The sequence below is a fragment of the Cetorhinus maximus genome, chromosome 19 (genome assembly GCF_964194155.1).
Source record: "Cetorhinus maximus chromosome 19, sCetMax3.hap1.1, whole genome shotgun sequence".
NCBI classification, from domain to species: domain Eukaryota; kingdom Metazoa; phylum Chordata; class Chondrichthyes; order Lamniformes; family Cetorhinidae; genus Cetorhinus; species Cetorhinus maximus.
In genome coordinates, this window is record NC_135897.1 from 84259283 (window position 1) to 84285911 (window position 26629).

Here is a 26629-nt window from a genome sequence, read left to right on the forward strand (position 1 = left end):
TGTGGAATCTGTTTCCCTATGCTCAAAACAATTTACTTTGTAAGGATACTCCTGTGCTCAATGACCGATTTTGTCTTCTAGTCCAAAACAACACTGAAGTTTTCACACTCTTATCCTGCAAAATCTCCATGGCCTCACCCAACTCCCCAACCATCTCTGTAACATCCTCCAGCCCTCGGGGCTCTGCAGTCCTCCACTTCTGGCCTCTTGTGCATCGCTCGCTCCCTTCACCCCAGCGTTGGCAACCAGGCCATCAGCCATTCAGGGCCTAGGCTCTGGAAGTTCCTCCCTGAAACTCTTTATCGCCTCCTTTTTAAGGTGTTTCTCAAAAACCTACCTCTTTGACCAAGCTCTTGGCCCCCTGTGCTTCTACCTCGCTTGGTGCCACTCTTTTGTCTTATTAATACTGCTGAAAGTGCCTTTTTGAATGCAATTTTGAATGTTGGTACTAACGGTGACGTCCTCTTCCTGATATGAAACATAGAACGGAAACTCCTAGAAACGTTCAGCAGGTCAGGCAGCACCTACGGAGAGAGAAACAGGATTGACGTCCCCGGTTGGCGATCTTTTTTTCAGCGCTCTGTGATATTGGAGTGGCTATAACTGCTAACTGATCAATTGGCGCGTGCCATGTACCAATGCTTGTACCGCCACGGGCTTTCTCTGGATTTCAGATAACTGCTTCGGCATTTGAAGTAAGATGCCGCATTGTGCACGAAGCGGTTTGTCCACTGAGAATACAACACTGTCGGAGAGGTTAACGGTTGGCTTAAGCCCTGAATAAACCTATTTTGGAGTCTGTGCAGTCTGTTTTTTTTATTCTGGGGTTTGTTCCTGTAACTGTTTTCTGTCAAATAATGAAGTAAATTTGCTTGTTTCCAGTGGCAGTATTGAACCTGTTGGCGTTCTGCCATCGTTTTTTTTTTGTGCATTGACATGTGGAGATGATTTCTGTTGAATTGGGACTTGGAACTGAAAAGATGCCCCCTTCTCTTAGGGTCTGTCCCTTGCACACACAAGCGCATTTCTATAGATGTTATTGCATTAATTTTTTTTTTTGGCTGATATGTTTTATGAAGATTTCTCAAAACTAAATACAGTCACACTTTCAAACTTCTAAAACATAAAAGGTTTGGTTTGATTTAATATGGAGAGACATTGCAATCAGGTTCACAACATCAAGGTTAAAATGTCCAAAGCTTCAACGTGCTTTGTTTTTACTTGTGACACTGGTCTTTTTTCGGGAGGTCCTGTGGTGCAGCGGGTAGTGTGCCCACCCCCTGAGCCAGAAACTCAGGGTTCCAGTCCCACCCCAGTAATTGATGGCCGTGGACGCTGCGTTTGTAATGCGGCCAATAAGGTTGAACGTCAACCTACAAATCCTTCCAACACACACCAGTGGCAGGTGATAAGAGCGAGAGAGGTTCTTGGTCAGACATGTGATGGAAAGAAAATCGGAGCCTCTACCATCACTATCCACAGCTCCATCAGCTGTGGTTGCTGTCCACGGCAACATCCACAGCATGTTGCCATAGCAACTCTGCCTCCCGGTCTGAACTGTAACTCACCACCCACTAATTCTTTTGGCTCAGGGTTTTGGGTTAAATTTCAAAATAACGTTTTGCTTTCCACGATATTTTTCTTCGCTCCTTCCTGGACACAGGTAGCTGTCTGGTATTGTCCCTGGCCAGTAAGGGCGGGGTTTTTTATAGCTCGGTGGAGATAGTGGCTGGGAGGCAGCCATGCTGGGCAATTTCACTCTACCGGCTGGTGTGCATGTTCCTGCCCCCAGCCTATTTTGAGGGGAGCTGCTTCTGGTGGGTGATGGCTACCTGCCTATTAAAGGCACTCTTCACCAACCATCTGCTACTTTCCAGGTGGTATAAGGGCCCCCAGCTAAGACTGAAGCCCATCGACATCGACAGCTTCCTGTTGGCAGGCTGTGGAGCCACTGATACCTCACTTAAAATCCACCCCTCCCACTCCCCACAGCTGCGATTGCCAGAGGATCACAGCTGTGGCCACTGGGCATCCTGTGGAGGGTTTCACCTTTTACAATGATGGCCACATCTATTTTAAGCCTTCGAATCTTCGGAGGGTATCTCCATCTTGAGACCCACCTATAGCGGTAGTGTCCACCTCTCCTGGACACTCTGGCTCTCCCAGCCCGCCCGCTGTCCCTAATTGGACAGGCTCCCAGAGCCAGCCTCTTAATAATATGCTGCTCCCTTAAAAATCTGCTCTAGGGCTTTGCACAGCCATCTTCATCGCTCCGACTTAGAATTCCACCCGGAGCGGGGTCCTGGTGCAAAAATTCAGTCCTAAATGTCAACAACCTATTTGATCATTGCTCAACTTGTCTAAATTGATGCTACTGTGCATTTTCCAGTGGGAGTTTATTGATCGCAATGATCACATTTCTCATTACTCTGCTCCAAACCTGATGGGTTTTTTAGCCTCCCTGAGCTGTCCTCTGTTTTCATGGAATTCTGCCTACATTGTGAGGTCAATTTATCCTCCTCTTTGTTATGAATGTGGGCCTTTAGAGTATAGCCAACTCACTCTCAAATCATCCAGAGCAATACTTACCACAGCAGGAGAACAGAAATCTGAAAGAACTTCATGCGGAATCATTAACAGTTGCTATATTCTTCTGCTGGCTAGTGAGTGCAAAAATCAGAGTTTCATTGAAGAGATGGTTAGGCAATGTGATTGAACTGTTAATGCGTGCTTTTTATTCCCGGGTGGGGGAGGGGGGTTGCTGAGATGAATGTCAAACCATCTAGCTCTCTCGCAGCATGAGGATGTATTAACTACCGGGGCACATGTAAACAGGCCTCGTCCTGCCTGAACCTAGCAGACGGTGTTAACTGGCTGGTGGGAAAATGCCAATCATGATTTCAGGTACCTGCCAGGCACCCGAAGGAATGGTTCCAGTAATGGAGGTGAAGGGGATGGTCAGAAGGGTATTTGTAGTTGAGGGTGGGGGAGACAAACCTGGCTAGGGGAGCGCTGGGTTAGAACTCCTGCTGTTCCTGGACTACACAAAAAAAAAAGCTCAAAGGAAAAAATGCACATCTTCCTGTGTCTTCTCTGGCTCTGGCTCCTTGCTGCCATATTGGCCTGGAAGGAAAATGACTTCTTTGTAGACATTGTGGGTTAAAGCTGCAATGGACCTTAATGAAGTACCCCAGTTCCAGTAAGTGTGTCTCCCACCTCAGAAGGACAGGATGGAATTGCAACCGATGGGAAGGCAGTGGGGTTGTTGGGGTAAATTGGGGGTGGGTTGCTGTGCCTGTTTTAACCGGCCGCCCACCTGGGTTCTGCCCTGTGGAGGGGGTTAAAATCCATCATTTTTTTCCTTTATTCTAAACGGAAGAACGAAATGATGGACCAATCCATCTATCTCGGGTGGACATAAAAAAAAAACCCTTGATGGTATTTTGACGAGGAGCTGGGGAGTTCTTCCCAGCGTCTTTGGCCAATGTTTAACACCCCCCACCCCCCCCACCAATATGGCTAACAGTAGAGGAACCTTGCTGTGTGCAAATTTGCTGCCGCGTTTCCTCCATTACCACAGTAGCTTTCACGAGAAAAAGATTGAGTGATTCTTCGATTGCGGATGCCTCGAGGTGCCCCGAGGTTGTGAAGGGTGGCATGGGAGCTGGTTTGTGGCTTGTGCTTAAGTTTGGGCAACAGCGCAACTGTGCCTCTGCCACCGCTGCTTACGACAGAGTGAGTTACTTGTAATTCTGCCCGGGTTTACTCAGGCTGCAAGACTGCCACTGCTTTCAGATTGACAGTACTTAGATGTAGCTTTTACATCCTGCTGAGAAAGGGGGTTTTGTGATTTACCGGGCAGATAGTGCGGAAGCCCCTTTTGTGTTTAACGTTTCTAAGTGCTGGAAGTTGAAACGATCCCAACCAGCCAGGCAACGTTCCAAAAACGTCTTTGTCAACGCCTGAGTTCAGTTTCCAGTTATGTTACTGTGCAGAAGGCATCTGATGTCGTCTAGCAATTTGAAACACCTGCTGGAAGGCGTAAAAAAAAAAGTTGGCCTTTATGTTTTTTTGCTTCGTCATTTTCTATTTGCGTGCTGTAACCACTTGTTGTGGTGTCAGTGTTGTTTCTTACAATTATTGTTTTCCTGTTGGAGGTTTGTCTGCACGAACACAAGTACTGAATAGTTGTCATGATCCAATCGTTGAAACAGATGGCCGTTTTTTTTTGGTGTTGCTGAACATGTGAGTTGCAGACAGATGCTAAAAGTGTCAGGATTGATTTTATGTGATTGCAAGTGAGACTCCATTACTTTAAAAACTGCTGCAGCAAATGTCACTGAATTTTATCTTTTGGTACCTCCTGTGGAAACCATTTGAAGATGGTGAATTTAATAGCTGGTTTTTTTATACAGATTCTTTGATTTAAAGAAAAAAATCACGGCCTTTCACTTCTGTCCCTGCACCCTTTTCTATCTTCGGTCAAAGGGCCATTAATCAACCTTGCTTTAATCACGATGCTTCATCAAGGAAGTGAACGAAAGGAAGAAATTGCATTTATATAGTCCGTTATGCAGCCCCGATATGTGCTGAAATGCTTCACAGCAAACAAAGTGTTTTGGAAAAGCAGGGATAAATATTGGCCAGGCTGCCTGAGAGAACATCCCTGCTTTTCTTTATGAATCGTTTCATGGAATCTTTTATATCCACTAGAATGGGCCGATGGGGGCTTGTTTTAATTGTCTCGCCTGAGAGACAGCACCTTCAGCAGTGCAGCACTCCCTCAGTGCTGCTCAGAAGTGTCAGCTTGGGTACCACTGAGCTAGCAAGATCAGGAACAGGAGAATGGACCAGACGAACGTGTGGCTGGAGAGCTGGTGTAGGAAGGAGGGATTTTGGTTGCTGAGGCATTGGGACCAATTCTTGGGAAGATGGAACCTGTACAAGCTCGATGGGTTGTATCCCAGCAGGACTGGGGCCAATATCCTTGCAAGGTTTCCACTAGTACTGTGGGGCAGGGTTTAAACTAGAGGGGCAGGGGGATGGAAACCTGAGCTGGGAGACATAAAAGAGGGAAACAAAGGTAGGACTGAAAGACAGAAAAGTAGAAAACAAAAGTTGAAGACAGAGGAAACAAGGGCTAGCAGCAAATAGGCCAAAGTCAATAAAGGCTATGTAAAACTGTTAAGAAAACAAGTCTAAAGGCACTATATCTGAATGCACAGAGCATTTGCAATAAGGTAGACGAATTAACAGCGCAAATCGATGTAAATGGGTATGATATGATTGTGATTATGGGGACATGGCTGCAGGATGACCAAGACTGGGAACTGAATATCCAAGGGTATTCAGTTTGGTACTGAATATTTAGGAAGGACAGGCAAAAAGGAAAAGGAGGTGACTTGGCGTTGTTAGTTAAGGATGAAATTAGAGCAATTGCAAGAGAGGATATTAGCTTAGAAAATCTAGATGTAGAATCAGTCCGGGTGGAGCTAAGAAGCAACAAGGGGCGGAAAACTTTAGTGGGAGTTGTCTATAGGCTTTTAAACGGTAGCGGTAAGGTAGGGGGTGGCATTAAATCAGAAATTAGAGATGCATGTAACAAGGGTGCTACAGTAATCATGGGTGACTTTAATCTTTGGGCAAACCAAATTAGTAACAATACTGTGGCAGATGAATTCCTGGAGTGTGTACAAGATGGGTTTTTTAGACCAGTATGTCGAGGAACCAACTAGAGAGCAGGCTATCCTAGATTTGGTATTGTCATTGAGAAGGGGTTAATTAATAATCTTGTTGTGTGGGGTCCTTTAGGGAACAGTGATCATAACATGATAGACCTTTTCATTAGGATGGAAACTGAAGTAGTCCGATCCAAAATTGGGGTCCCAAATCTAAACAAAGGAAACTATGAAGGTATGAGGTGTGAGTTGGCTAAGATACATTGGGGAGCTTCATTAAAAGGCATGACGGTGGATAGGCAATGGCTAATATTTTAGGAATGAATGTATGCATTGCAACAGTTATACGTTTCTTTCTGGCACAAAAAAACACAACAGGAAAAGCGGCCCAACCATGGCTAACAAAAGAAATTAAGTATAGTATTAGATCCAAAGAGGAGCCATATAAAGTTGTAAGAAAAGGTAACTAGCCTGAAGATTGCTAGCAGTTTAGAATTTGGCAAAGGAGAACCGAGAGATTGATTAAGAGGGGAAAATTAGTGAAGGCAAATGTAGGTCCATTACAGTCCGAAATGGGAGAATTTATAATTGAGAACAAGGAAATAGCAGAGCAATTCAACAACTACTTTAGTTCTGTCTTCGTGGAGGAAGATACAAATAATTTCCCAGAAATGCTAGGGAGCCAAGAGTCTAGCGAGAAGGAGGAATTGAAGGAAATTAGCATGACTGAAAAGATGGCACTGGAGAAATGAAGGGGACTGCAAGCTGATAAATCCCCAAGGCCTGATAATCTACATCCCAGGATGCTAAAGGAGGTGGCCATGGAAATAGTGGATGCGTTGGTTGTCATCTTCCAAAATTCGGTAGATTCTGGAACAGTCCTGACAGATTGGAGGGTGGCAAATGTAACCCCTCTATTTAGAAAGGAGGGAGGGAGAAAACAGGGAATTACAGACAGTAGTAGGGAAAATGCTAAAGTCTATGATAAAGGATGTGATAACAGGACACTTAGAAAATATCAAGGGGATTAGACAAAGTCAACATGGATTTATGAAAGGGAAATAATGTTTGGCAAACCTGCTGGAGTGTTTTGAGGATGAAATTAGTAGAATAGATAAGGAGTGCCTCTGGATGTGGTGTATTTGGATTTTCATAAAACTTTTGATAAAGTCCCACATAAGAGGTCCGTGTGCAAAATTAAAGCACTTGGAATTGGGGGTAACATATTGGCATGGATTGAGACTTGGTTAGCAGACAGGAACCAGAGAGTTGGAATAAATGGGTCATTTTTGGAGTGGCAGACGGTGACTAGTGGGGTACTGCAGGATCAGTGCTTGGGCCCCAGCTATTTACAATATGTATGAATGATTTGGATGAGGGAACCAAATGTAACATTTCCAAGTTTGCTGACAACACAAAAGTAGATGGGAATGTGAGTGGTGAGGAGGATATTAAGAGGCTTTAAGGCGATTTAGACAAGTTGAGTGAGTGGGCAAATACATGGCAGATGCAGTATAACGTGGATAAGTGTGAAGTTATCCACTTTGGTAGGAAAAACAGAATGGCAGAGTATTACTTAAATGATGATAGATTGGGAAATGTTGATGTACAAAGGGACCTGGGTGTCCCTGTGCACCAACCACTGAAAGCAAGCATGCAGGTGCAGCAAGCAGTTAAGAAGGCAAATGGTATGTTGGCCTTCATCGCAAGAGGATTTGAGTACAGGAGCAAGGGTGTCTTCCTGCAGCTATACAGGGCCTTTTTATGACCACACCTGGAGTATTGGGCGCAGTTTTGGTGTCCTTACCTCAGAAAAGATATACTTGCCATTGGGGGAGTGCAGCGAAGGTTCACCAGACTGACTCCTGGGATGGCAGGAATGGCATATGAGGAGAGATTGGGTTGTCTAGGCTTATATTCACTGGAATTTAGCAGAATGAGAGGGGTGGACAGACTGGATGCAGGGATGATGTTTCTTTTGGCTGGAGGATCTAGAACAAGGGGCCACAGTCTTGGGATACGGGGTAGACCATTTAGGACTGAGATGAGGAGAAACTTCTTCACTCAGAGGGTGGTGAACCTGTGACGCTCTCCACCGCAGAAGGCTGTGGAGGCCAAATCACTGAATATATTTAAGAAGAAAATAGATAGATTTCTAGACTCTAAAGCCATCAAGGGGTATGGGGAGAGAGCGGATCTTTGAGATAGAGGATCAGCCATGATCATATTGTTTGGCAAAGCAGGCCTGAAGGATCGAATTACCTACTCCTCCTATTTTCTATGTTTCTATTGCTGGAATATTGTCAGTGCCCATACATCCAGTGTCTTCAGCCATTTCTTGATATCACGTGGAGTGAATCGGATTGGCAGAAGACTGGCATTTTTGATGCTGGGGACCTCTGGAGGGGGCTGAGATGGATCATCCATTTAGCACTTGTTTGTTGCAAATGCTTCAGCCTTACCTTTTGCACTTTTGTGCTGGGCACCCCCATCATTGAAGATGTTGATATTTGTGGAGCCTCCTTCTCCACTGACTTATTTAATTGTCCAACACCAACCATGACTGGATGTGGCAGGACTGCAGAGCTTAGATCTGATCCATTGGTCAGCTGGAATTGCTTAGCTCTGTCCATCACTTGCTGCTTATGCTGTTTGACACGCAAGTAGTCCTGTGTTGTAGCTTCACCAGGCTGGCACCTCATTTTTATGTATGCCTGATGCTGCTCCTGGCATGCCTTCCTGCACTCTTTGTTGAACCAGTGTTGATCCCCTAGCTTGGTGGTAATGGTGGAGTGGGGCATATGCTGGGCCATGAGGTTACAGATTGTGGTTGGGTACGATTCTGCTGCTGCTGATGGCCCAGAGCGGCCCATGGATGCCCAGTCTTGAGTTGCTAGATCTGTTTGAAATCTATCCCATTTAGCACGGTGGTAGTGCCACACAACACGATGGAGGATATCCTCAATGTGAAGAGGGATTTAGTCTCCAAAAAAACTGTGTGGTGGTCACTCCTACCATTACTGTCATGGACAGGTGCATCTGCGGAGGGCAGGTTGGTGAGATGAGGTCAAGTGTGTTTTTCCGTCTTGTTGGTTCCCTCGCGACCTGCCACAGACCCAGTCTAGGAGCTATATCCTTTAGGACTCGGCCAGCTTGGTTTTACTTGTGCTACCGAGCCACTCTTGATGATGGACATTGAAGTCCCCCTTCCAGAATACGTTCTGTGCCCTTGCCACCCTCAGTGCTTCTTCCAAGTGGTGTTCAACATGGAGGAGTACTGATTCATCAGCTGAGGGAGGGCGGTACGTGGTAATCAGCAGGAGGTTTCCTTGCCCATGTTTGGCCTGATGCCATGAGACTTCATAGGCTTCAGAGTCAATGTTGCGGACTCCCAGGGCAACTTCTTCCCGACTGTATACCACTGTGCCACCACCTCTGCTGGATTTGTCCTGTTGGTGGGACAGGACATACTCCAGGATGGTGATGGTGGTATCTGGGACATAGTATGATTCAGTGATATTGACTATGTCAGGCTGTTGCTTGACTAGTCTGTGAGACAGCTATTCCAATTTTGGCACTAACCCCCAGATGTTAGTGAGGAGGACTTTGCAGGGTCAATGGGGCTGAGATTGCCCTTCTTGTTTCCGGTACCTAGGTCAATGCTGGGTGGTCTGTCTGGTTCCATTTTTTAAAGACTTTTTAGCGGTTTGTTACAATTGAGTGGCTTACTAGGCCATTTCAGAGGGCATTTAAGAGTCAACCACATTGCTGTGGGTCTGGAGTCACATGTAGGTCTGGTCCAGGTAAGAATGGCAGATTTCCTTCCCTAAAGGGCATTAGTGAACCAGAGAGCTTTTTATGACAATTAACAATGGCTTCATGCTCATCATCAGACTTTTAGTTCAAATTAATTCATATTTCACCATCTGCCATGGTGGGTTTCGAACCTGATTCCCCAGAGCATTACCCTGGATCTCTGGACTACCAGTCCAGTTACAATACCACTAGGCCACCACCTCCCCTGTTACCCCTGTGCTTGCTGACCTGCGCTGCCCCCTAGTCCAGTTACGCCTTGAATTTGAAATTCTCATCCTTCTTCTCAGAATCTTCCATCGCCTCCCCACCTCTATAACACCCTCCAGCTCCAGAAACCTGTGAGATATCTGTGCTTCTCCCAACTCTAGCCTCTTGCGCATCCCCTGTTTTAATCACTTCGTCATTGGTGACCGTGCCTTCAATTGCTCAGGCCCTAAGCTTGTCACCTCCACCCACCCCTAAAAGAACTCCACCTCTCTGTCTGTCCTCCTTTTTACGCTGCTCCTTAAAACCTACACCTTTGACCAAGCTGTTGTTCACCTGCTGTAACATCTTGTTATGTGACTCAGGGTCAAATTGTTTTTGGATAATGCTCCTGTGAAGCACCTTAGCATGTTTTACTACATTAATCATGCTACATCAATAAAAGTTGTTGTTAAGATTCGGGTCCACAAGGACTAACTTGTGGCTTTGTTACTAGCAAATGCAGTGGTTGTTTTTTTTTTGTTGAATATATTAATTATATATTAATATGTGAACCTTTTGCGCCTTTACATGATTGGTTTCGGCACAGATTCATTTGGCCCATCAGGCTCTCTGCAAGAACAATTTTAGCCAGTTCCACTCCCCTGCCCTTTCCCCGTAACCATGTGTTTTGTTTCTCTCCCGGCACTGATCCAATTCCCTGTTGATTTGTGCCAATTTATAGCTACGTTGCTTCAATGTAAATTGTCTAGCATGGTGTTTAAAAGGATCAGGAATTATGATCAGGACCTGGTTTTCTAACCCATGAGAAATGGGCAGAAACTGTTTACTGCAGCGTTGAAAGGTCATGGGGCAGCGAGATGATAACCAGGTTCAGTTCCTTTGCCTGAGGCCGGGGTGGGGGGAAAATAAAAACACAATCTAGAAACCTTTAGTTTGAATTCTTGTGCTCTCCTTGCGCGCTCTTTTGCTGAGCAATGTGGGAGGGTCAGGGGGCCGGGGTGCTTTACTGGTGATCTAGTTACCTGGCGGGAAGGGGGCATGATACTTTTCGACGAACCGGTGCTTCCTAGAGAAGGCACTGCTGCATCACCCACTTGACAGCACTGTCACTAAAATCTGTCTGTTGCTGTGGGCAATGAGGATAGAAAGGTGATTAAAAATATAATGCAGCTCTGTTCTGATCATTCTGGGACATATATACAGTAATATTTTAATGGTATAGTTTACAACAAATGTTGGGGAGGCGAAACTCCTCTCATTAGTGTTACTGAATAAGTAACATTATTAATGTCATGACTTTTACTTGCTAATTCTTCAGAGATTTTATCCCTGCTTCCCTGCTCTACACACCTATCTAAGTGGTGACTTTGGCTATGGTTGTGGCGCAGATGCAGACCAATATGAAATAGCCACCTTTAACATTTCGAGTCTTGTATGACCCTTCTTCAGAGCTCTGAAGAACGATCATGCGGACTCGAAAGGTTAACTCTGTTTCTCTCTCCTCAGATATTGTCAGACCTGCTGAGTTTTTCCAGCATTTTCTGTTCTTATTTCGGATTTCCAGCAATCCGCAGTATTTTGCTTTCATATTATATTGAAATAACCACCTGCTGGGTTTTCTATTGTCATAGATTTAGCGCACTCTGTAGTCTCCTGGTTTGCACTCCTGTATCAAAGTGCAGCCATAAGCATGTCACGTTAATGTGTAAGTGGGAGAATGGCTGCAGCTGTAGAATACAGATTAAAGATTTGCTCCCAAGCCTCTCCTCCTCAGCCTGTCAGGCAGTGCTTGGGGAAATAACAGGCATAAGCATTTACCTTATTGCTGCTGCCTGGCGTGCTATACTGAAGCTAACATATGCCAACCCACTGTGCAAAGCATTAAGTGACTCACATCCATGACATTGGGCGTCCTGGATCTAGCAGGAGCATCTGAGGGAGTGCTGCACTGTTAGAGATGCTGCTTCTCCGATGAGGCTTTAAAGGTGAGGCCCCATCTGCACACGCGGGTGGATGTAAAAGATGCCACGCCACTATTTTGAAGGAGAGCAGGGAAGTTCTCCCTGGTGCCTTAGCCAATCTTTATCCTCAGCCAACATTGTTAATGGTAAAACTGATTACCTGGTCAATATTTTATTGCTGTTTGTGAAATCTTCCTGTGTGTAAATTGGCTGCCACATTTCCCACGTTATACCGGAGAATACAGTTCAAAAGCACTTTGTTAATTGTGAAGTGTTAAAGGAAGCCCTGAGGTTGTGGTAAATGCTACAGAAATGTGGATTTCAGTTGTTACTCTGTACAAGGCAATGGAGGCAATGCAATTTCAGCTTTTTTTTAAACAGAAAGTCCCTTCATTGAAGTTGCTGTAGTCAAAGCACAAATGCCTGGTGTACCTGTGTTATAGGGACATGAGAGTGATTAGTTTGACCTATTTAATTGGGATAGCAGCCAGTATCTGAGAGTCTTCAGTCCCCAAGATATTTTTTAGACTATATGCGCAGGTTTAAGTGTTTTTTTTTTTAACATCTCTGCTATTTTCTTGAACCATTTGTGAAACTGTCATTTGGGATTGCGTGAGCACCATTTTCAACACCTCTATCTTGAGAAAACTGTCACACAGCACAAGTGAGGGGAATGGTGGTTTACAGGGAACTAAATCACTTGCCTGCCTGATTTGTCGGTTTTTAATGTGTGACCTGTTTCTTCACAGAGTCACAGAATTGCAGAATGGTTACAGCGCAGAAGGAGGCCGATTGACCCGTCGTGTCTGTGCTAGCTCTCCGAAGGAGTAGTTTACCTAGTGCCACTCCTCCATCTTCTCCCTGTAGCTCTGCACGTTTTTCCTTTTCTGATAATCCAGTTCACTCTTGAATGCCTCGATTGAAACTGTTTCTTTAGAATAAGGTGGCATGAATAATAATATTACAATGGGTTACTGCTGTAAGGTGTTGGACACCATTCAATAGGTCTTAATGAAGTCTTCGTAGTCTTAAGTAGGTTAACTGTATGTATTTATTAACTACAAGAGCTATGTACGTATTTTTCATTCATTTACGGGATGTGGGTGTCGCTGGCTGGGCCAGCATTTATTGTCTATCCCTAATTTCCCTTGAGACGGTGGTGGGTGAGCTGCCTCCTTGAACCACTGCAGACCCTGTGGTGTCGGTACACCCACAGTGCTGTTAGGGAGGGAGTTCCAGGATTTTGACCCAGCGATATTGGAGGAACAGCGATATATTTCCAAGTCAGGTTGGTGAGCAGCTTGGAGGGGAACTTGCAGGTGGTGGTGTTCCCATGTATCTGTTCCCCTTGTCCTTCTAGATGGTAGTGGTCATGGGTTTGGAAAGTGCTGACTAAGGAACCTTTGTGAGATTTTGCAGTGCATCTTGTAGATGGTATACACTGCTGCCACTGTTCATCGGTGATGGAGGGATTGAATGTTTGTGGAAGGGATGCCAATTAAGTGGGCTACTTTGTCCTGGAATGTTCTTTGAATGTTGTTGGAGCTGCACTCATCCAGGCAAGTGGGGAGTATTCCATCACACTCCTGACTTGTGCCTTGTAGATTGTGGACAGGCTTTGGGGAGTCAGAAGGTGAGTTACTCGCCTCAGGATTCCTAGCCTCTGACCTGCTTTTGTAGCTACATACATATCACAAATATGGCTAGTTCAGTTCAGTTTCTGGTCAATGGTAACCCCCAGGACGATGTTAGTATATACAGTAAAGGATTCCAGCTAGGAGCTGTCTCCATGCTTGCTTATGCACACGGCTCTATCCAACATTAGATTGACCCTGAGGTGCGGGTTACTGTGTGTGGGTGGTACTGTACTCAGTCCCACATTAACCCTATATGTGCCAAACCCTTATATTACAATCACCATGCTGGAGTTACTAGCACAAAGCTCATTGGCCCTTGGTGTGAGATGGATGAGTTCTCTCACCCGGTACTCATAGCTTCATTTTTCGGCAGTCCATACTTAAACACAAAAATAAATCTCCACGTTACCTTGAGTGTAGAAGCATTGAAATGTGCCATTCAGTTCACCCTGCCTGTGCTGCAAAGTATGCCTATGCTCAAGCTTGACAGGGTAGATGCTAAGAGGTTGCTCGATTGGAGAGTCCAGAACACGGGGGCAGCGTCTCAGGATACGGGCCGATCATTTAGGACTGAGATGAGGAAAAATCTCTTCACTCAGAGTATTGTGAATCTTTGGAATTCTCTACCTAAACGGGTTGTGCATGCTCCACCGCTGAATATATATAAGGCTGAGATGGACAGATTTTCGGTCCGTTGGAATTAAGGGATATGGGGAGTGGGCAGGAAGGTGAATTGAGGCAGAACATAACCCATGATCGTATTGAATAGCGGAGCAGGCTTGTGGGCTCCATGGTTTACTCCCACTCCTATTTTGTTCTTATAATGTGGTCTCACCTATAATGTGGCCTTGAGGTATGGACCCCGTGGACTCCATTAAAAGCGGGACTGGAGTGCGCATAACATTATAAGTAGATGCAGGACATTAATATAGTATAAAATCAGAAAATGCTGGAAGTACTCAGTAGATCAGGCAGCATCTGCTGAGCCAGAAACAGCTACTGTTTCAGGTTGATCACCATTCGTCAGAACATACATGATACTGCTGAAAGGTCACTGACCTGAAACGTTAGCCCTGCTTCTCCCTTGAACAGATGCTGTCAGACCCGCTGAGTCTTTCCAGCATTTTCTTTTTTGATTTCAGATTTTCAGCATTCGTGCTATGTGTTTTTGCTGCAGAACATTAAAATACCAGAACAGGCACAGTGGGCAGTAAAATTCTGTGAACTTTACAGTGTGTGTCCCCGATAAACCAGATTTGATTGAGAACAGACTAAGCAAGATTTTCCAGATGCTTGAATTTTAGAAGTTATAAAACAATAGAAAATGCCGGAAACGCTATAAGTGGCTCCTGGAATTTAGAAAGTTAAGGGGAGATTTGATCAAAGTTTTCAAGATGTTAAGGGGAACAGAGAGAGCACAAGACTATTTCTGCTGGTTGGGGAATTTAGGATGAGGAGGTATAGTGTAACAAAGGGAGATCTTTCAGGAGTCAAGGTAGGTTACACCTCCACATACAAAGGGTGGTTGGACTTTGGAACTCTCTTCCGCAAGTTACGATTGATGGAAGATCAATTGTCAATTGTAATTCTGAGATGATTTTTAATATCCAAAGGTTTTGAGGGATTTGGGGCAAATGGAGTTGGGTCGCAGGTCAAGCAGGCATAGAATGGAAGAACAGGCTTAAAGGGCTGAATGGACTACTCCTGTTCCTACCTTCCTAAGGTAGCATCTCTGGAGTATGGAAAACAGGTTGACTTTTTTCTGTCATGTGACAGCTTTGGTGAGCTTATGAGGGAAAACAGCGCAAGGGAAAAGTGAGTGGCGGAGAGGATAAATGACCATATAGAAACACGCAAAAGAAAATGATCGATTATTAAATATTTGGATATAAAACAGGACATGATTGATTGACAGAAATGGCGAGTGCAAGACGAAAGAGGCATGATAAGAGAAATTAGATGGTGTAAGATGTGCGAGTTTGTGCCGAGTTTCCAATCTTTGCAGTGGTTGGGAGATCAATGAACAAGAGGCTTCTACATAAAACAGTAACAAATCTGCCCTGTTGATATGCGATGCTGCAGCACACATTCAGGATCAGTATCTTTGGTGTCTCCGGAACAGGACTGTTCAGGAAAACATCATCTGACTACATAAATGAAATTCAATCCTTATTACACTGGGTTCCAGAACTTAAATTAATTCCTCTGCGAACCTCCTTCCACTTTATTACATTTATTTATTTTTCTATTAAATTGGAAAGCTGGAGCCTTACTTACAATGCACAAAAGGGCTTCTGTTCTTATATGAACAAGCAGGAGCAGGGGTAGACAATACTGTCCCTCAATTCTGCTTTGCCATTCACTGCGATCTTGGCTGATCTACTACCTCAACTCCCCTTTCCCACTCTCTCCCTATATCCCTTCATTCCCTGAGAGACCATCTCTTTAACTATATTCAAAGAGGGAGCGTCCACAACCCTTGGGGTAGAGAATTCCCAAGATTCATTACCCTTTTGAGTGAAATAATTTCTCCTCATCAAAGTTCTGAATGATCAGTCCCTTATTCTGGGGCTGTGCCCCAGTGCTCTAGATACCCCCAGTCAGGGGAAGCAATGTCTCAGTGTCTACCCTATCAAACTTTAGAGGCCGCTGGTTTCTGGTGCCTGAAGATTGATTGATTGGATTTTGAGTCTTTCCCATTCTAAGGGTGACCCACAGAATCTCAGCACAGAAGGAGGCCATTTGGCCCATTGGGAGAGAGTGGGAAAGGGGAGTTGAGGCAGTAGATCAGCCAAGATCGCAGTGAATGGCAAAGCAGAATTGAGGGGCAGTATTGTCTACCCCTGCTCCTGCTTGTTCATATAAGAACAGAAGATCCTGCGCTGGATCTCTGAAGGAGCAGTTGACCGAATGCCATTCCATGGCTGCCTTCCCGTAGCCCTGCACGTTCTACCCTATCAGACAATAAAAGGCACGTTGTGTGGCCGCATCATAAACGCACCTTCCATGACCATCAAGTCCCAGAGCTTCTCCAGAGGTAGGGATGCTACCCACTGCGCCACAAGACCTCCTCTCTCCTTGGTTCCATCCATTTTGCATCAAAAGCAGAAACTTTGTGCAGGTTATGTTGATGGGAATGGGATGTGGGAGGCTGGTGAGGAATTGGGGTGTTATTAAATGAATTGATGATATATGGCAAGCATTTGAAGATCCTGATTTGTATGTCCTTGCTCATTGCAGGCAATTGATCATTAACTTTGCTCTTTTAATTCACACGATAAATTTCAAATCTTCTTCACATATTTGTATACAAGTCAAATTTAAAGCCTGTTTTTGTTTTTCCTGCAGACAATAACCTTGTGTTGCCCTAGTGCCTTGGTGTGGAATTACTCCATGAATGATAGCAAAAGCAGCAATCCTGGCTCACCTCTTGATCTGCTCCAAGTGGCCCCGTCCTGTTTACCTATGCCGGGGGGTAATTCTGTCTTCAATCAGCAGGTATACTTGGCCTGGGGTACTGTATTGTACAGCAAATTACTCTCTCAATTATTTCTCCCAATACATTTCGTGTTCCTCAGCAGGAAATATTGGATAAAAATGAATGCAGTCTGCAATTTTGTGTAAGATATGTGTTTACCAATCTGCCACAGTGCATTTCCCTTTGACGAAACTTGGCCCTGTTTCCCCATATGTATTGTATGTATTGTCATGGGAAATTAACCACTATTAGCGTTCTGGAGGTATTTTCAGGCTTGAATTCTAGTTTGATATGAATGCTAGTGTGAATCTTAAGTATTAAATGTTTAACCTTAATTTCATCCCTTACCTTTTTTAAAGCCCAGGAAACGGAGAGAGAATGTAGGGGAAGATGTTTCAGATTATGGCTGGGTACAGGACCAGTTGTAGGAGCTGCATGCACCCAGTAGTTCCAATGTTGGCCGATGTATTGGGGAGGTGGCCCTGGGTTTTATGGGGGTGGCAGGTGGGGTGGTGGTTAGTGAGAGCCTGGCATGAACTGGGAGGGCAGCACCTAGGAGCAGAGTGAGACATGGCTGTGGTATAGAGGACGACTGGTAAAGGGGTTAACAATGGTGTGGAAAGTGGTGTCAAGTCTTGGCAAAACTGTGGTGTGGAAGCACTGTGAAGGCAGTGAGGGGAGGGTGCTGGAGGTGGGTTGAGGCTGTCAAAGTGGAAAGATGGTGGTTTCTTGGGAATAGGGGTGAGGGTATGTGTGCTTGATCTGAACAGTTCCCATGTTACTGTGAGGGAAATCCTCTGGTCAATCCTTGACCTTCTACTCCGCGCCCCCAGCCACTTGGATATTCAACATTCCATTAGCGGACACTCTGTACTTTTGTTCATTCCATTAAAATTTATGGAATTCTGAGCTGTTTCTGCGCTTGGCAGCTTGAGGGTTGGGCTGGTGAACAGCAGGCAGCAACTGATCAGCCAGTTATTATTGGGAAGGGCAGCAGGGAGAGCGGCTAGTAGGAGGGGCCTATCTGCATTGGTTCAAACTCATAGATGTAGTGCTGTCGTCCCTCTCACCTTGGGAGACTCAACTGGGATGTCATAGCTAAACACGCAACTGGATGCCTCCTACCTTGGAAACTTATCTTTGAAGATGGAATGTAAGTTAAATGGCCGCAGTAAAATGTAGGAGTGACAGGACTTGGTGTAACAGGAAAGTGTTATGGGAAGTATATGTCAGACTGCAGGAAGTCTATCAATGCAAGGTTTTTTATATATTGTAATATATTGCGGGTACACAGAGAGAGAAAAATGGAGACACAGAGAGTGAGAGAGAGAGTTGCACAGAGTGAGAGAGAGAGTTGCACAGAGTGAGAGAGAGAGTTGCACAGAGTGAGAGAGAGAGTTGCACAGAGTGAGAGAGAGAGTTGCACAGAGTGAGAGAGAGAGTTGCACAGAGTGAGAGAGAGTGTTGCACAGAGTGAGAGAGAGAGTTGCACAGAGAGTGAGAGAGAGTTGCACAGAGTGAGAGAGAGAGTTGCACAGAGTGAGAGAGAGAGTTGCACAGAGTGAGAGAGAGAGTTGCACAGAGTGAGAGAGAGATGAGCGAGAGAGGCATGCACTGAGCGGGGGAGATGCAGAGAGAGTGATAGAGAGACGTGTGTACAGAAACACATGATTTTTAGCAGACATCATGATCTTGCTAAACCACTTTGTTTTAATGCTTTAGGTCCGAGCCAAAATTTATGAAGTGGAGCAGCAGATCAAGCAGCGAGGACGTGCGGTGGAAGTGCGATGGTCTTTTGACAAATGTCAGGAATCTACTGCAGGTAAACTGCTTTGCTCAGTGTGAAAGAATAGCGACCTGGAGAGCTGAAGAGGTTGTGCCCATTTTTCCCCCATTCCCTTCCCCTCTTGGATCTAAGATGAGTGATCTGCTTGAAACGGATGGAATTTACCCTCCATAGGTGCAGCGGTCACCCTAATTAACTTGATTTTCATAGATTCATATGACATAGGAGTGGTCATTCAGCCCATCAAACCTGTGCTGGCTGTTTTGAAAGACCTATCCAATTCTTTATTCTTGGGATGTGGGCATCACTGGCAAAGCCAGCATTTATTAACCCACCCTGTACAACTGAGGGGCTTGCTAGGCCATTTTGGAGGGCAGGTAAGAGTCAATCACATTGCCTTAAGTCTGGAGTCACATGTAGGCCAGACCAGGTAAGGATGGAAGATTTCCTTCCCTAATAGAAAATCAGTGAACAATTTGTGTTTTTATGATAATCTGGTAGTTTCATGGTTATCATTATCGATACCAATTTTTTTTTCAGATTTATTGAATGAACTGAATTTAAATCCCCGCCTACTGTCGTGGGATTTGAACTCATGCCTTCTAACATTAGTCCAGGTTTCTGGATTACTCGTCCAGTAACATAATCTATACCATTGTACCTCTAAGTTAGCCCCACTTCTCTGCCTCATGCTCACAGCCCTTCAATCCTTTCCACTTCAAATTTCCTGGTTTCAGGGTAACAAGCTAGAAGCCTTTAGAAGTATCTGAAAAGTTCCTTCTAACCTAATAATGTAAATTGGATCACTGTAACCAGTGATGCTTTTGAATCTTCAATTGCCCTGGTGGTGCTCTAGTTAACGTCCTAACCGATTTTGGGGGTCTTAAGCAGCTGTCAGCAATACCTAAGAGAGGAGGCCTAGATTTGCGAAGACCAACAGCTGGACAAAGACCTATCTTGGTGAACTTTGCTCGATGGTCTTTGCTGTTTTCTGAAGGACAAGACCTGCATATTGGGAGCTGCCGCTAATCAGAACGACGTAGAGCAGGCTAGTGAGGCATAAATAATGGACTGCTTGTTAATTAGTGTGTGAAAAGGTGTATGTTTTTATGTAAAAAAAAATGACTGAGAAATGTGCTGTCGCTCACCCCTTCCCCCAACCCCACAAAAGGGAGGAGAGCAAGCATGGAGAATATCTTTGGTTGCATGTTTATCAGCGTGTGAACAGGAGCTACAGTTGAGTTTCAGCCAGCAAGACCCTATTTACACTGCTTGGGTAAATGATGAATTTTGCAGCGCTGGAAACAGTTCTGCTTCCACATGTGCACAGAGCTCCTTCACCGCCTGTAGCTGTTAAAACCCTTAGACGATGCAGGATCATTTGTCTGCATTGTTTAAATGCTTAATTGCAGACCTGTTAAAAATATATCCAGGAAGCCAAAAGGATCCACTGGTCATGGCTTGAGTCAATACTGGATTCACAGTCTGAACCCCTCTCTTAAGGACTCTTTTTTTTTCTCTCTGCTTTACAACGGAGTCAGTTGTGCTCCAACTTCACATTTCCATTTCCAACTTTTGTTGGTGTAAAGTGATTTGCTTTGCTTTTTGCATTGAGCTGGTGTTGAAATGTCAAAGCATACATGAAGTCCTCAAATCAATTTGCTACTGGACATCAAAAACCGATTTTTGAATAACTATTGTTACAGCCGGTCCCCGGGTGAGGTCCCCCTAATTTGTTAACTTCCCAAACGGGACCCCAATTTGGTTACGCTCCTGGGTGATGGAGGAATGAGCTGGCTCCACTTCTTTATTCAACCCCCTTGGTTGACCGCAACAAGATTAATTTTAAAAGGCATCCCTTCCGGCGCACCACCCCCCCCAACTCCCGGGTGGATACCTTTTCCCAGTCCAACTATATTTATGTTTTAGAAGGAGCCAATTTAACCAGGCTTCCTTGAGTCAAAGAAAGCGTAAGTTTATTAGTTACTAACCTGAGAAAAATAATAAAAATGCAATGCATACACACACACACACACACACACACCGCACACACACACACACATACACATACATACACACACACGTATACATCTTTGGCTTGTCTGAGGCGTAGATGGCCGTACATAGCGGCCATTACGTTGAGTGCTTCTGGTAGAGTTGACTTTGGCAGTTTCGTAGTTGGTTTGGAGATAATTGGTTCTGCAGGGCGGCTGAAAGGCCATCTTATTTCCCTTAGATTGTGGCTTCTGCTCAGCTTTGCCTCCATCAACATCGAGAGAGAGAGAGAGACAGAGAGAGAGATCCCTTTGCCTGCAACCAGCAAGGGAGGTCACCCTTGTTTTTCTGCTTGCTGTCACACACACTTGCACACCAACTGTTTAACCGATTTTCCCTTGTGTATTCTGGTAGGGAAAAACTATGACTTGCACCCAGAGTCCTTGTGCTTTTCACCTCTCCGTTTACATATTCTGAGATATAAATTGAAAGGAGATGGATTTAGGATGTCTGCTGAGACATGCAAATCAGTCTTTTGCCTTCGCAACCACAGGAGATTAAAGCTCAGTCTTTTGCATCTTTCCTGTCTCCCTTTCAAGTGTCTGTGCTTGAAGAAGGCCATGACACCATTTCAGGTGTGACATTTCATGTCTTGTCAGGTCGGGTCTGTCAGTACAGTCCACATAGGAATTTTCCAGAAAGTGGTATCTTTACATTATCATCCATCCTTTGCTCAGTGTCTTTGTTTATATTTTTTAAAAAAAACACAGGCCTTCTCTAAAATGTTCAAATTGCCCGCAGGTAATTGGTACTGCTAGCCCACTGTTGTTGCAGTATCTTTAGTGATTATTTATCTCCCCTATTCTGCTCCTGAATGCTAACGTTATTTGAACAAGTATACTGTGTTAACTGCAATGGGATTTAAGCAGATTGCCTGCATTCTCTCTTGTGGGCGACTTTGTTACAATACTTACGCTTCTCAACCACCAGAGGACGCTTCACAGAATGACAATGAAGCCAGGAATCAAACCACTAGGGCAAACTGATGGTTTATGACTAGTTTTATTGAAATAGTGAGTGCGGCATCTAGCAGGGGAACTGGTTCCAAACCGGTACTGAACCTGATAGTATGAGGAGCCCAGACGCAGCCGCAAACACCAGTATTTAAGCTCTCGCACTGTCCGGCTCCTGATGAGGTTCATAGGAATTTTGTTTTGAAAAACAAAAATATAGGTTCATTTAAAAAAAAAAATTGCCATTAGAGATTGTCGGTGTGAGGATAAAATAGAAAGCTCTTAAGTGCAGATCCGACACCGTTTGAAGACAGCAGCAACGATTGGTATAAATTGTGAAAGAGAAACAACAGGTTGTGATATTGGATGAGACCCTTCATTAGTTCTGAAGAAGGGTCCCATCTGACACGTGAACCTACTTCTGCCATTCTTAGCTGCTGATGGGGCCTGAAACACATCTCAGGTTGTTATTGTAGTGCAGACCCTGAGCTCCTCAATGCTGTATGGCACGGAAGCTGTGTAAGTGAATGTCGTTGATAATGCAGTTATTGCCCTCTGGTGGTCATGCTTCATGCCTCGAACAATGAATGTCCACAGGTTACTTACTTCAATATTCAGGAGTGAAAATGCAAGCTTGAAACATGGTAGTGTGGTGTTACGGTAATAATACCGTGGAGCTGAGCTCAAACCCCCACCAAGGAGGTTGGAAAATTTGAATTCGGTTTAAGAAGAACCAATATCATGGTAATAAAAAGCTGGTAACAATTTCTAAACGTAAGCAACCACAAAGCTGTTGGAATGTCATTCAGAATTTCACTAATAACCTTTAGGAAAGTAAGCCCGCCGTCCCTACCCAGTCTGGTTAATATGTGACTCCCGTCGCACACCAAGGCGATTGAATCTTAACTCTGAAGGTACGGAAATATTAAATCCCCTTCACTGCACGGGCTGCTGTGGTCCATAAAGAAGGCTTTCTCAGGGAGACTATGCTTGGGCAATAAATGCCAGTGATACCCATGTTCCACCAGTGAATAAGACAAAAGTTGAGCCATATCCTTTCTAGATGCGCGTTTGTTTTACCTTTTCGGAAATATCACTGAGGAGCGATTAAAATTGGGAGTCCTAGTTAACTTGTTCTTTCCGCCCTCCCTTGCAATCCTAATACTATGCCAGTTGAGACTAGCTTTCTCAGAATATATCTGCGGGAATATATTTGCAATCTTTCAGTTTTTGTGGCATTGTTCCATCCTAAGTATTGCATTTACCAATGAACCAGTGGAGAACTATTAATTTATTTTACTCTGAAGTCCAAAAAGATACAAGGTACAGCTCCTCCCTGTTTTTTAAACAAGTTCCATCTCTTTGCCTGCATCTGGTCTAACTTGCCACTGCTGTTGACTGACAGCGATGAGACTGAAGCACTTCTGGAGCCTGACAGTGATGATTGCAAAGGGAGATTCAGGTTATTGTGTACATAAGAGCTTTGGTGGCCAGTAATTCCCTGCCTGGCCTCCCTTGCACTGTCAGTTCCATGAATCCCCTCTCCTCCCAGCACTGCAAAAACCTGGAACCCTTCTCCCCAATTGTGCCAGACCCCCAGGGTCCTGAGCAATGCCACCTGACCTCAGGGCCCCCTTCCCACAGTGCAAGACCCCAGCAATGCTTCTTGTCTTGCCTGTCCCCAATCTTAACTCCTTAACTGCTGACGGACCCAGCTATTGCAATGTTGCTGTAATCTGATACACCCCAGTAGGCACCTAGGCAGGTGAACTCTACACTCCAAACCCTAGAACAACTCTTTGCCGTGCTGCAACACCCCAGGACCCTGATGTCCAGGGTGAATACCTACAACTCTCTCATTTTGTTGCTAAACCCAGGACCTTCACCAAACTGCTGCCAAACTTTCCCACCACCCCTGTAGTATTTCTTAAATACAAAACAACAGCAAGCTGCAGGTTCACTACACCTCCTCCTTAAATAGCAATTGTCTGGTACATCTTGCTGAACATGTTCCTGTGCTTCAAGAAAGATAAAAGATAATAATCGAGTGTCATAATAAAGTAACAGAACATTTGACGCTTGTAGAATTTGCTTCTCAAACATGTATAAAACTCATCAACCATAATATAGCAAAAGTATAGTTTGGCTTATTTGGGCATTCTAATCCATCAGGCCCAAATGTGGCCAGTCCTTTGAAAGGCCAACCAAACAGTCCTACTCCCCTATTCTTTCCCCACAGCCCTGCAAATGTTTCTTTTTCTAGTATTCATTCAATTTCCTTTTGAAAGTTATTATTGAATCTGCTCCTGCCGTGCTTTCAGATCATACCTCACTCCAGTTTAAAAAAATTCTCATCTCCCCTCTAGGTCTTTCACCAAATGCCTTAAATCTGTGTCCACTGATTACTGATATTCCTACTAGTGGAAACAGTTTCCTCTTATTCACTCTATCAAAACCTTTCGTAATTTTGAACTCCTCTGTTAAGTTTTTCCCCTTAACCTTCTTTGCTTAGACACTTTACCTGTCCGCTTGGCTCCTGTCACTTTTTTGAAAAAAAATGTTTTAAACATCAAGTACTAACAACAGAACTGAAATAGCAGCTTGGTGCAATTGCTGAACTTGGCTTTGTGGGCAAGCCAAATTAATATAAGAAGTTGACAGTACTGCTGGAAGACTTGAGGTTAATGCACATCTCTGCAGATGTGTTAATTCAACCCTTAGACTCCAATAAGGCTCATCAATTCTTTCCAGTCACTGGCTGGGTCATCAGTACTTGCTATTTAAATGACCATTTTTTTTTGTGTGTTGCAATAAGCTAAACCAATAGAACTGAAAAATACATAGAGCCAGATCCGCTGAAATGAACAGGTGTGTGTGTCAGATTTGGAGGCGTTTGACACGTACTGCAGAGGGTTGACAGGATATGGTATTTTGTAGTTTATTGGAAAAAATAAACCACTGAGTGACATCAGGTGCATGGGTCATGAACTGAAAGGGCAAATGAGCTATGTAACCTCAACTTCGTAAAGGCAGTATGTAATTGCTTGCAAATGCTCTACCCCGGAAGTGAATAGCATTGCTACAGTACAACAGCAAAATATAATGGATGCTGCAAATCAGAACTTACCACAGGGGAGGCGGTGGTGTAGTGCTATTGTCATTGGACTGGTAATCCAGAGACCCAGGATAATGCTCTGGGAAACCGGATTTGAATCCCACCACGGCAGATGGGAATTGAATTCAATAAATATCTGGAACGAAAAGTCTAATGATGACCATGAAACCATTGTCGATTGTTGTAAAAACCCATCTAGTTCACTCATGTCCTTCAGGGAAGGAAACCTGCTATCCTCACCTGGTCTAGCCTACATGTGACTCCAGACCCGCAGCAATGTGGTTGACTCAAATGTCCTCTGAACAAAGGCAATTAGGGATGGGCAATAAATGCTGGCCTAGCCAGCGACGCCCACATCCCACAAACAAATAAAAACAAAAGATGGAATGTTGAGTAGGGCAGACAGCATCTGCGGAGCGAGCGAGAGAGAGAGAGAGGCAGTTAACATTTCACTGCTGCCAGGCAGATTGCAGGTTCACCACACCTCTTTCTTAAATGACAGTTGTCTGATACATCTTGCTCACCATGTTCCTCTATTTTAAGAAAGGTGTAAGAGTTAATAATTGAGTGCATAAATATTGGAACAGAACAGCTGACAGTTCCCAAACATGCAAAAAATCATAAGAATATAAGAAATATCACAGAATCACAGAATCAGAATCACAGTGCAGAAGAGGCCCTTCGGCCCATCGAGTCTGCACCGATATGTGATAAACACCTGACCTACCTACCTAATCCCATTTACCAGCACTTGGCCCATAGCCTTGAATGTTATGACGTGCTAAGTGCTCATCCAGGTACTTTTTAAAGGATGTGAGGCAACCCGCCTCCACCACCCTCCCAGGCAGTGCATTCCAGACCGTCACCACCCTCTGGGTAAAAAAGTTTTTCCTCACATCCCCCCTAAACCTCATGCCCCTCACCTTGAACTTATGCCCCCTTGTGATTGACCCTTCAACTAAGGGGAACAGCTGCTCCCTTTCCACCCTGTCCATGCCCCTCATAATCTTGTACACCTCAATCAGGTCGCCCCTCAGTCTTCTCTACTCCAACGAAAACAACCCAAGTCTATCCAACCTCTCTTCATAACTTAAATATTTCGTCCCAGGCAACATCCTGGTGAATCTCCTCTGCACGCCCTCCAGTGCAATGACATCCTTCCTATAATGTGGCGACCAGAACTGCACACAGTACTCGAGCTGTGGCCTCACCAAGGTTCTATACAACTCCAACATGACCTCCCTACTTTTGTAATCTATACCTCGATTGATAAAGGCAAGTGTCCCATATGCCTTTTTCACCACCCCACTAACATGCCCCTCTGCCTTCAGAGATCTATGGACACACATGTCAAGGTTCCTTTGTTCCTCGGAACTTCCTAGTGTCATGCCGTTCATTGAATACTTCCTTGTCAAATTACTCCTTCCAAAGTGTATCACCTCACGCTTTTCAGGGTTAAATTCCATCTGCCACTTACCTGCCCATTTGACCATCCCGTCTATATCTTCCTGTAGCCCAAGACACTCAACCTCACTGTTAACCACCCGGCCAATCTTTGTGTCATCCGCTAACTTACTAATCCCATCCCCCACATAGTCATCTATGTCGTTTATATAAATGACAAATAATAGGGGACCCAGCACAGATCCCTGTGGTACACCACTGGACACTGGCTTCCAGTCACTAAAGCATCCTTCTGTCATCACCCTCTGTCTCCTACAACTAAGCCAATTTTGAATCCACCTTATCAAATTACCCCGTATCCCATGTGCCTTTGCTTTCTTTATAAGTCTCCTATTTGGGACCTTGTCAAAGGCTTTGCTGAAATCCATATAAACTACATCAAATGCACTACCCTCGTCTACACACCTGGTCACGTCCTCAAAAAATTCAATCAAATTTGTTAGGCATGACCTCCTTCTGACAAAGCCATGCTGACTATC

The 26629-nt window shown here is 44.6% G+C and overlaps 1 protein-coding gene across 1 annotated transcript in view; it reads left to right on the forward strand.

Annotated features, from left to right (window-relative positions):
- Positions 1 to 26629, forward strand: part of LOC144693984 (mediator of RNA polymerase II transcription subunit 12-like protein) — a 590784-nt gene that overhangs the window by 111094 nt on the left and 453061 nt on the right. Inside the window, exons 9-10 of the mRNA XM_078564267.1 lie at positions 16648 to 16797; positions 18500 to 18599. Coding sequence (XP_078420393.1) covers positions 16648 to 16797; positions 18500 to 18599 — 250 coding nt within the window. The remainder of the gene's footprint in view (positions 1 to 16647; positions 16798 to 18499; positions 18600 to 26629) is intronic.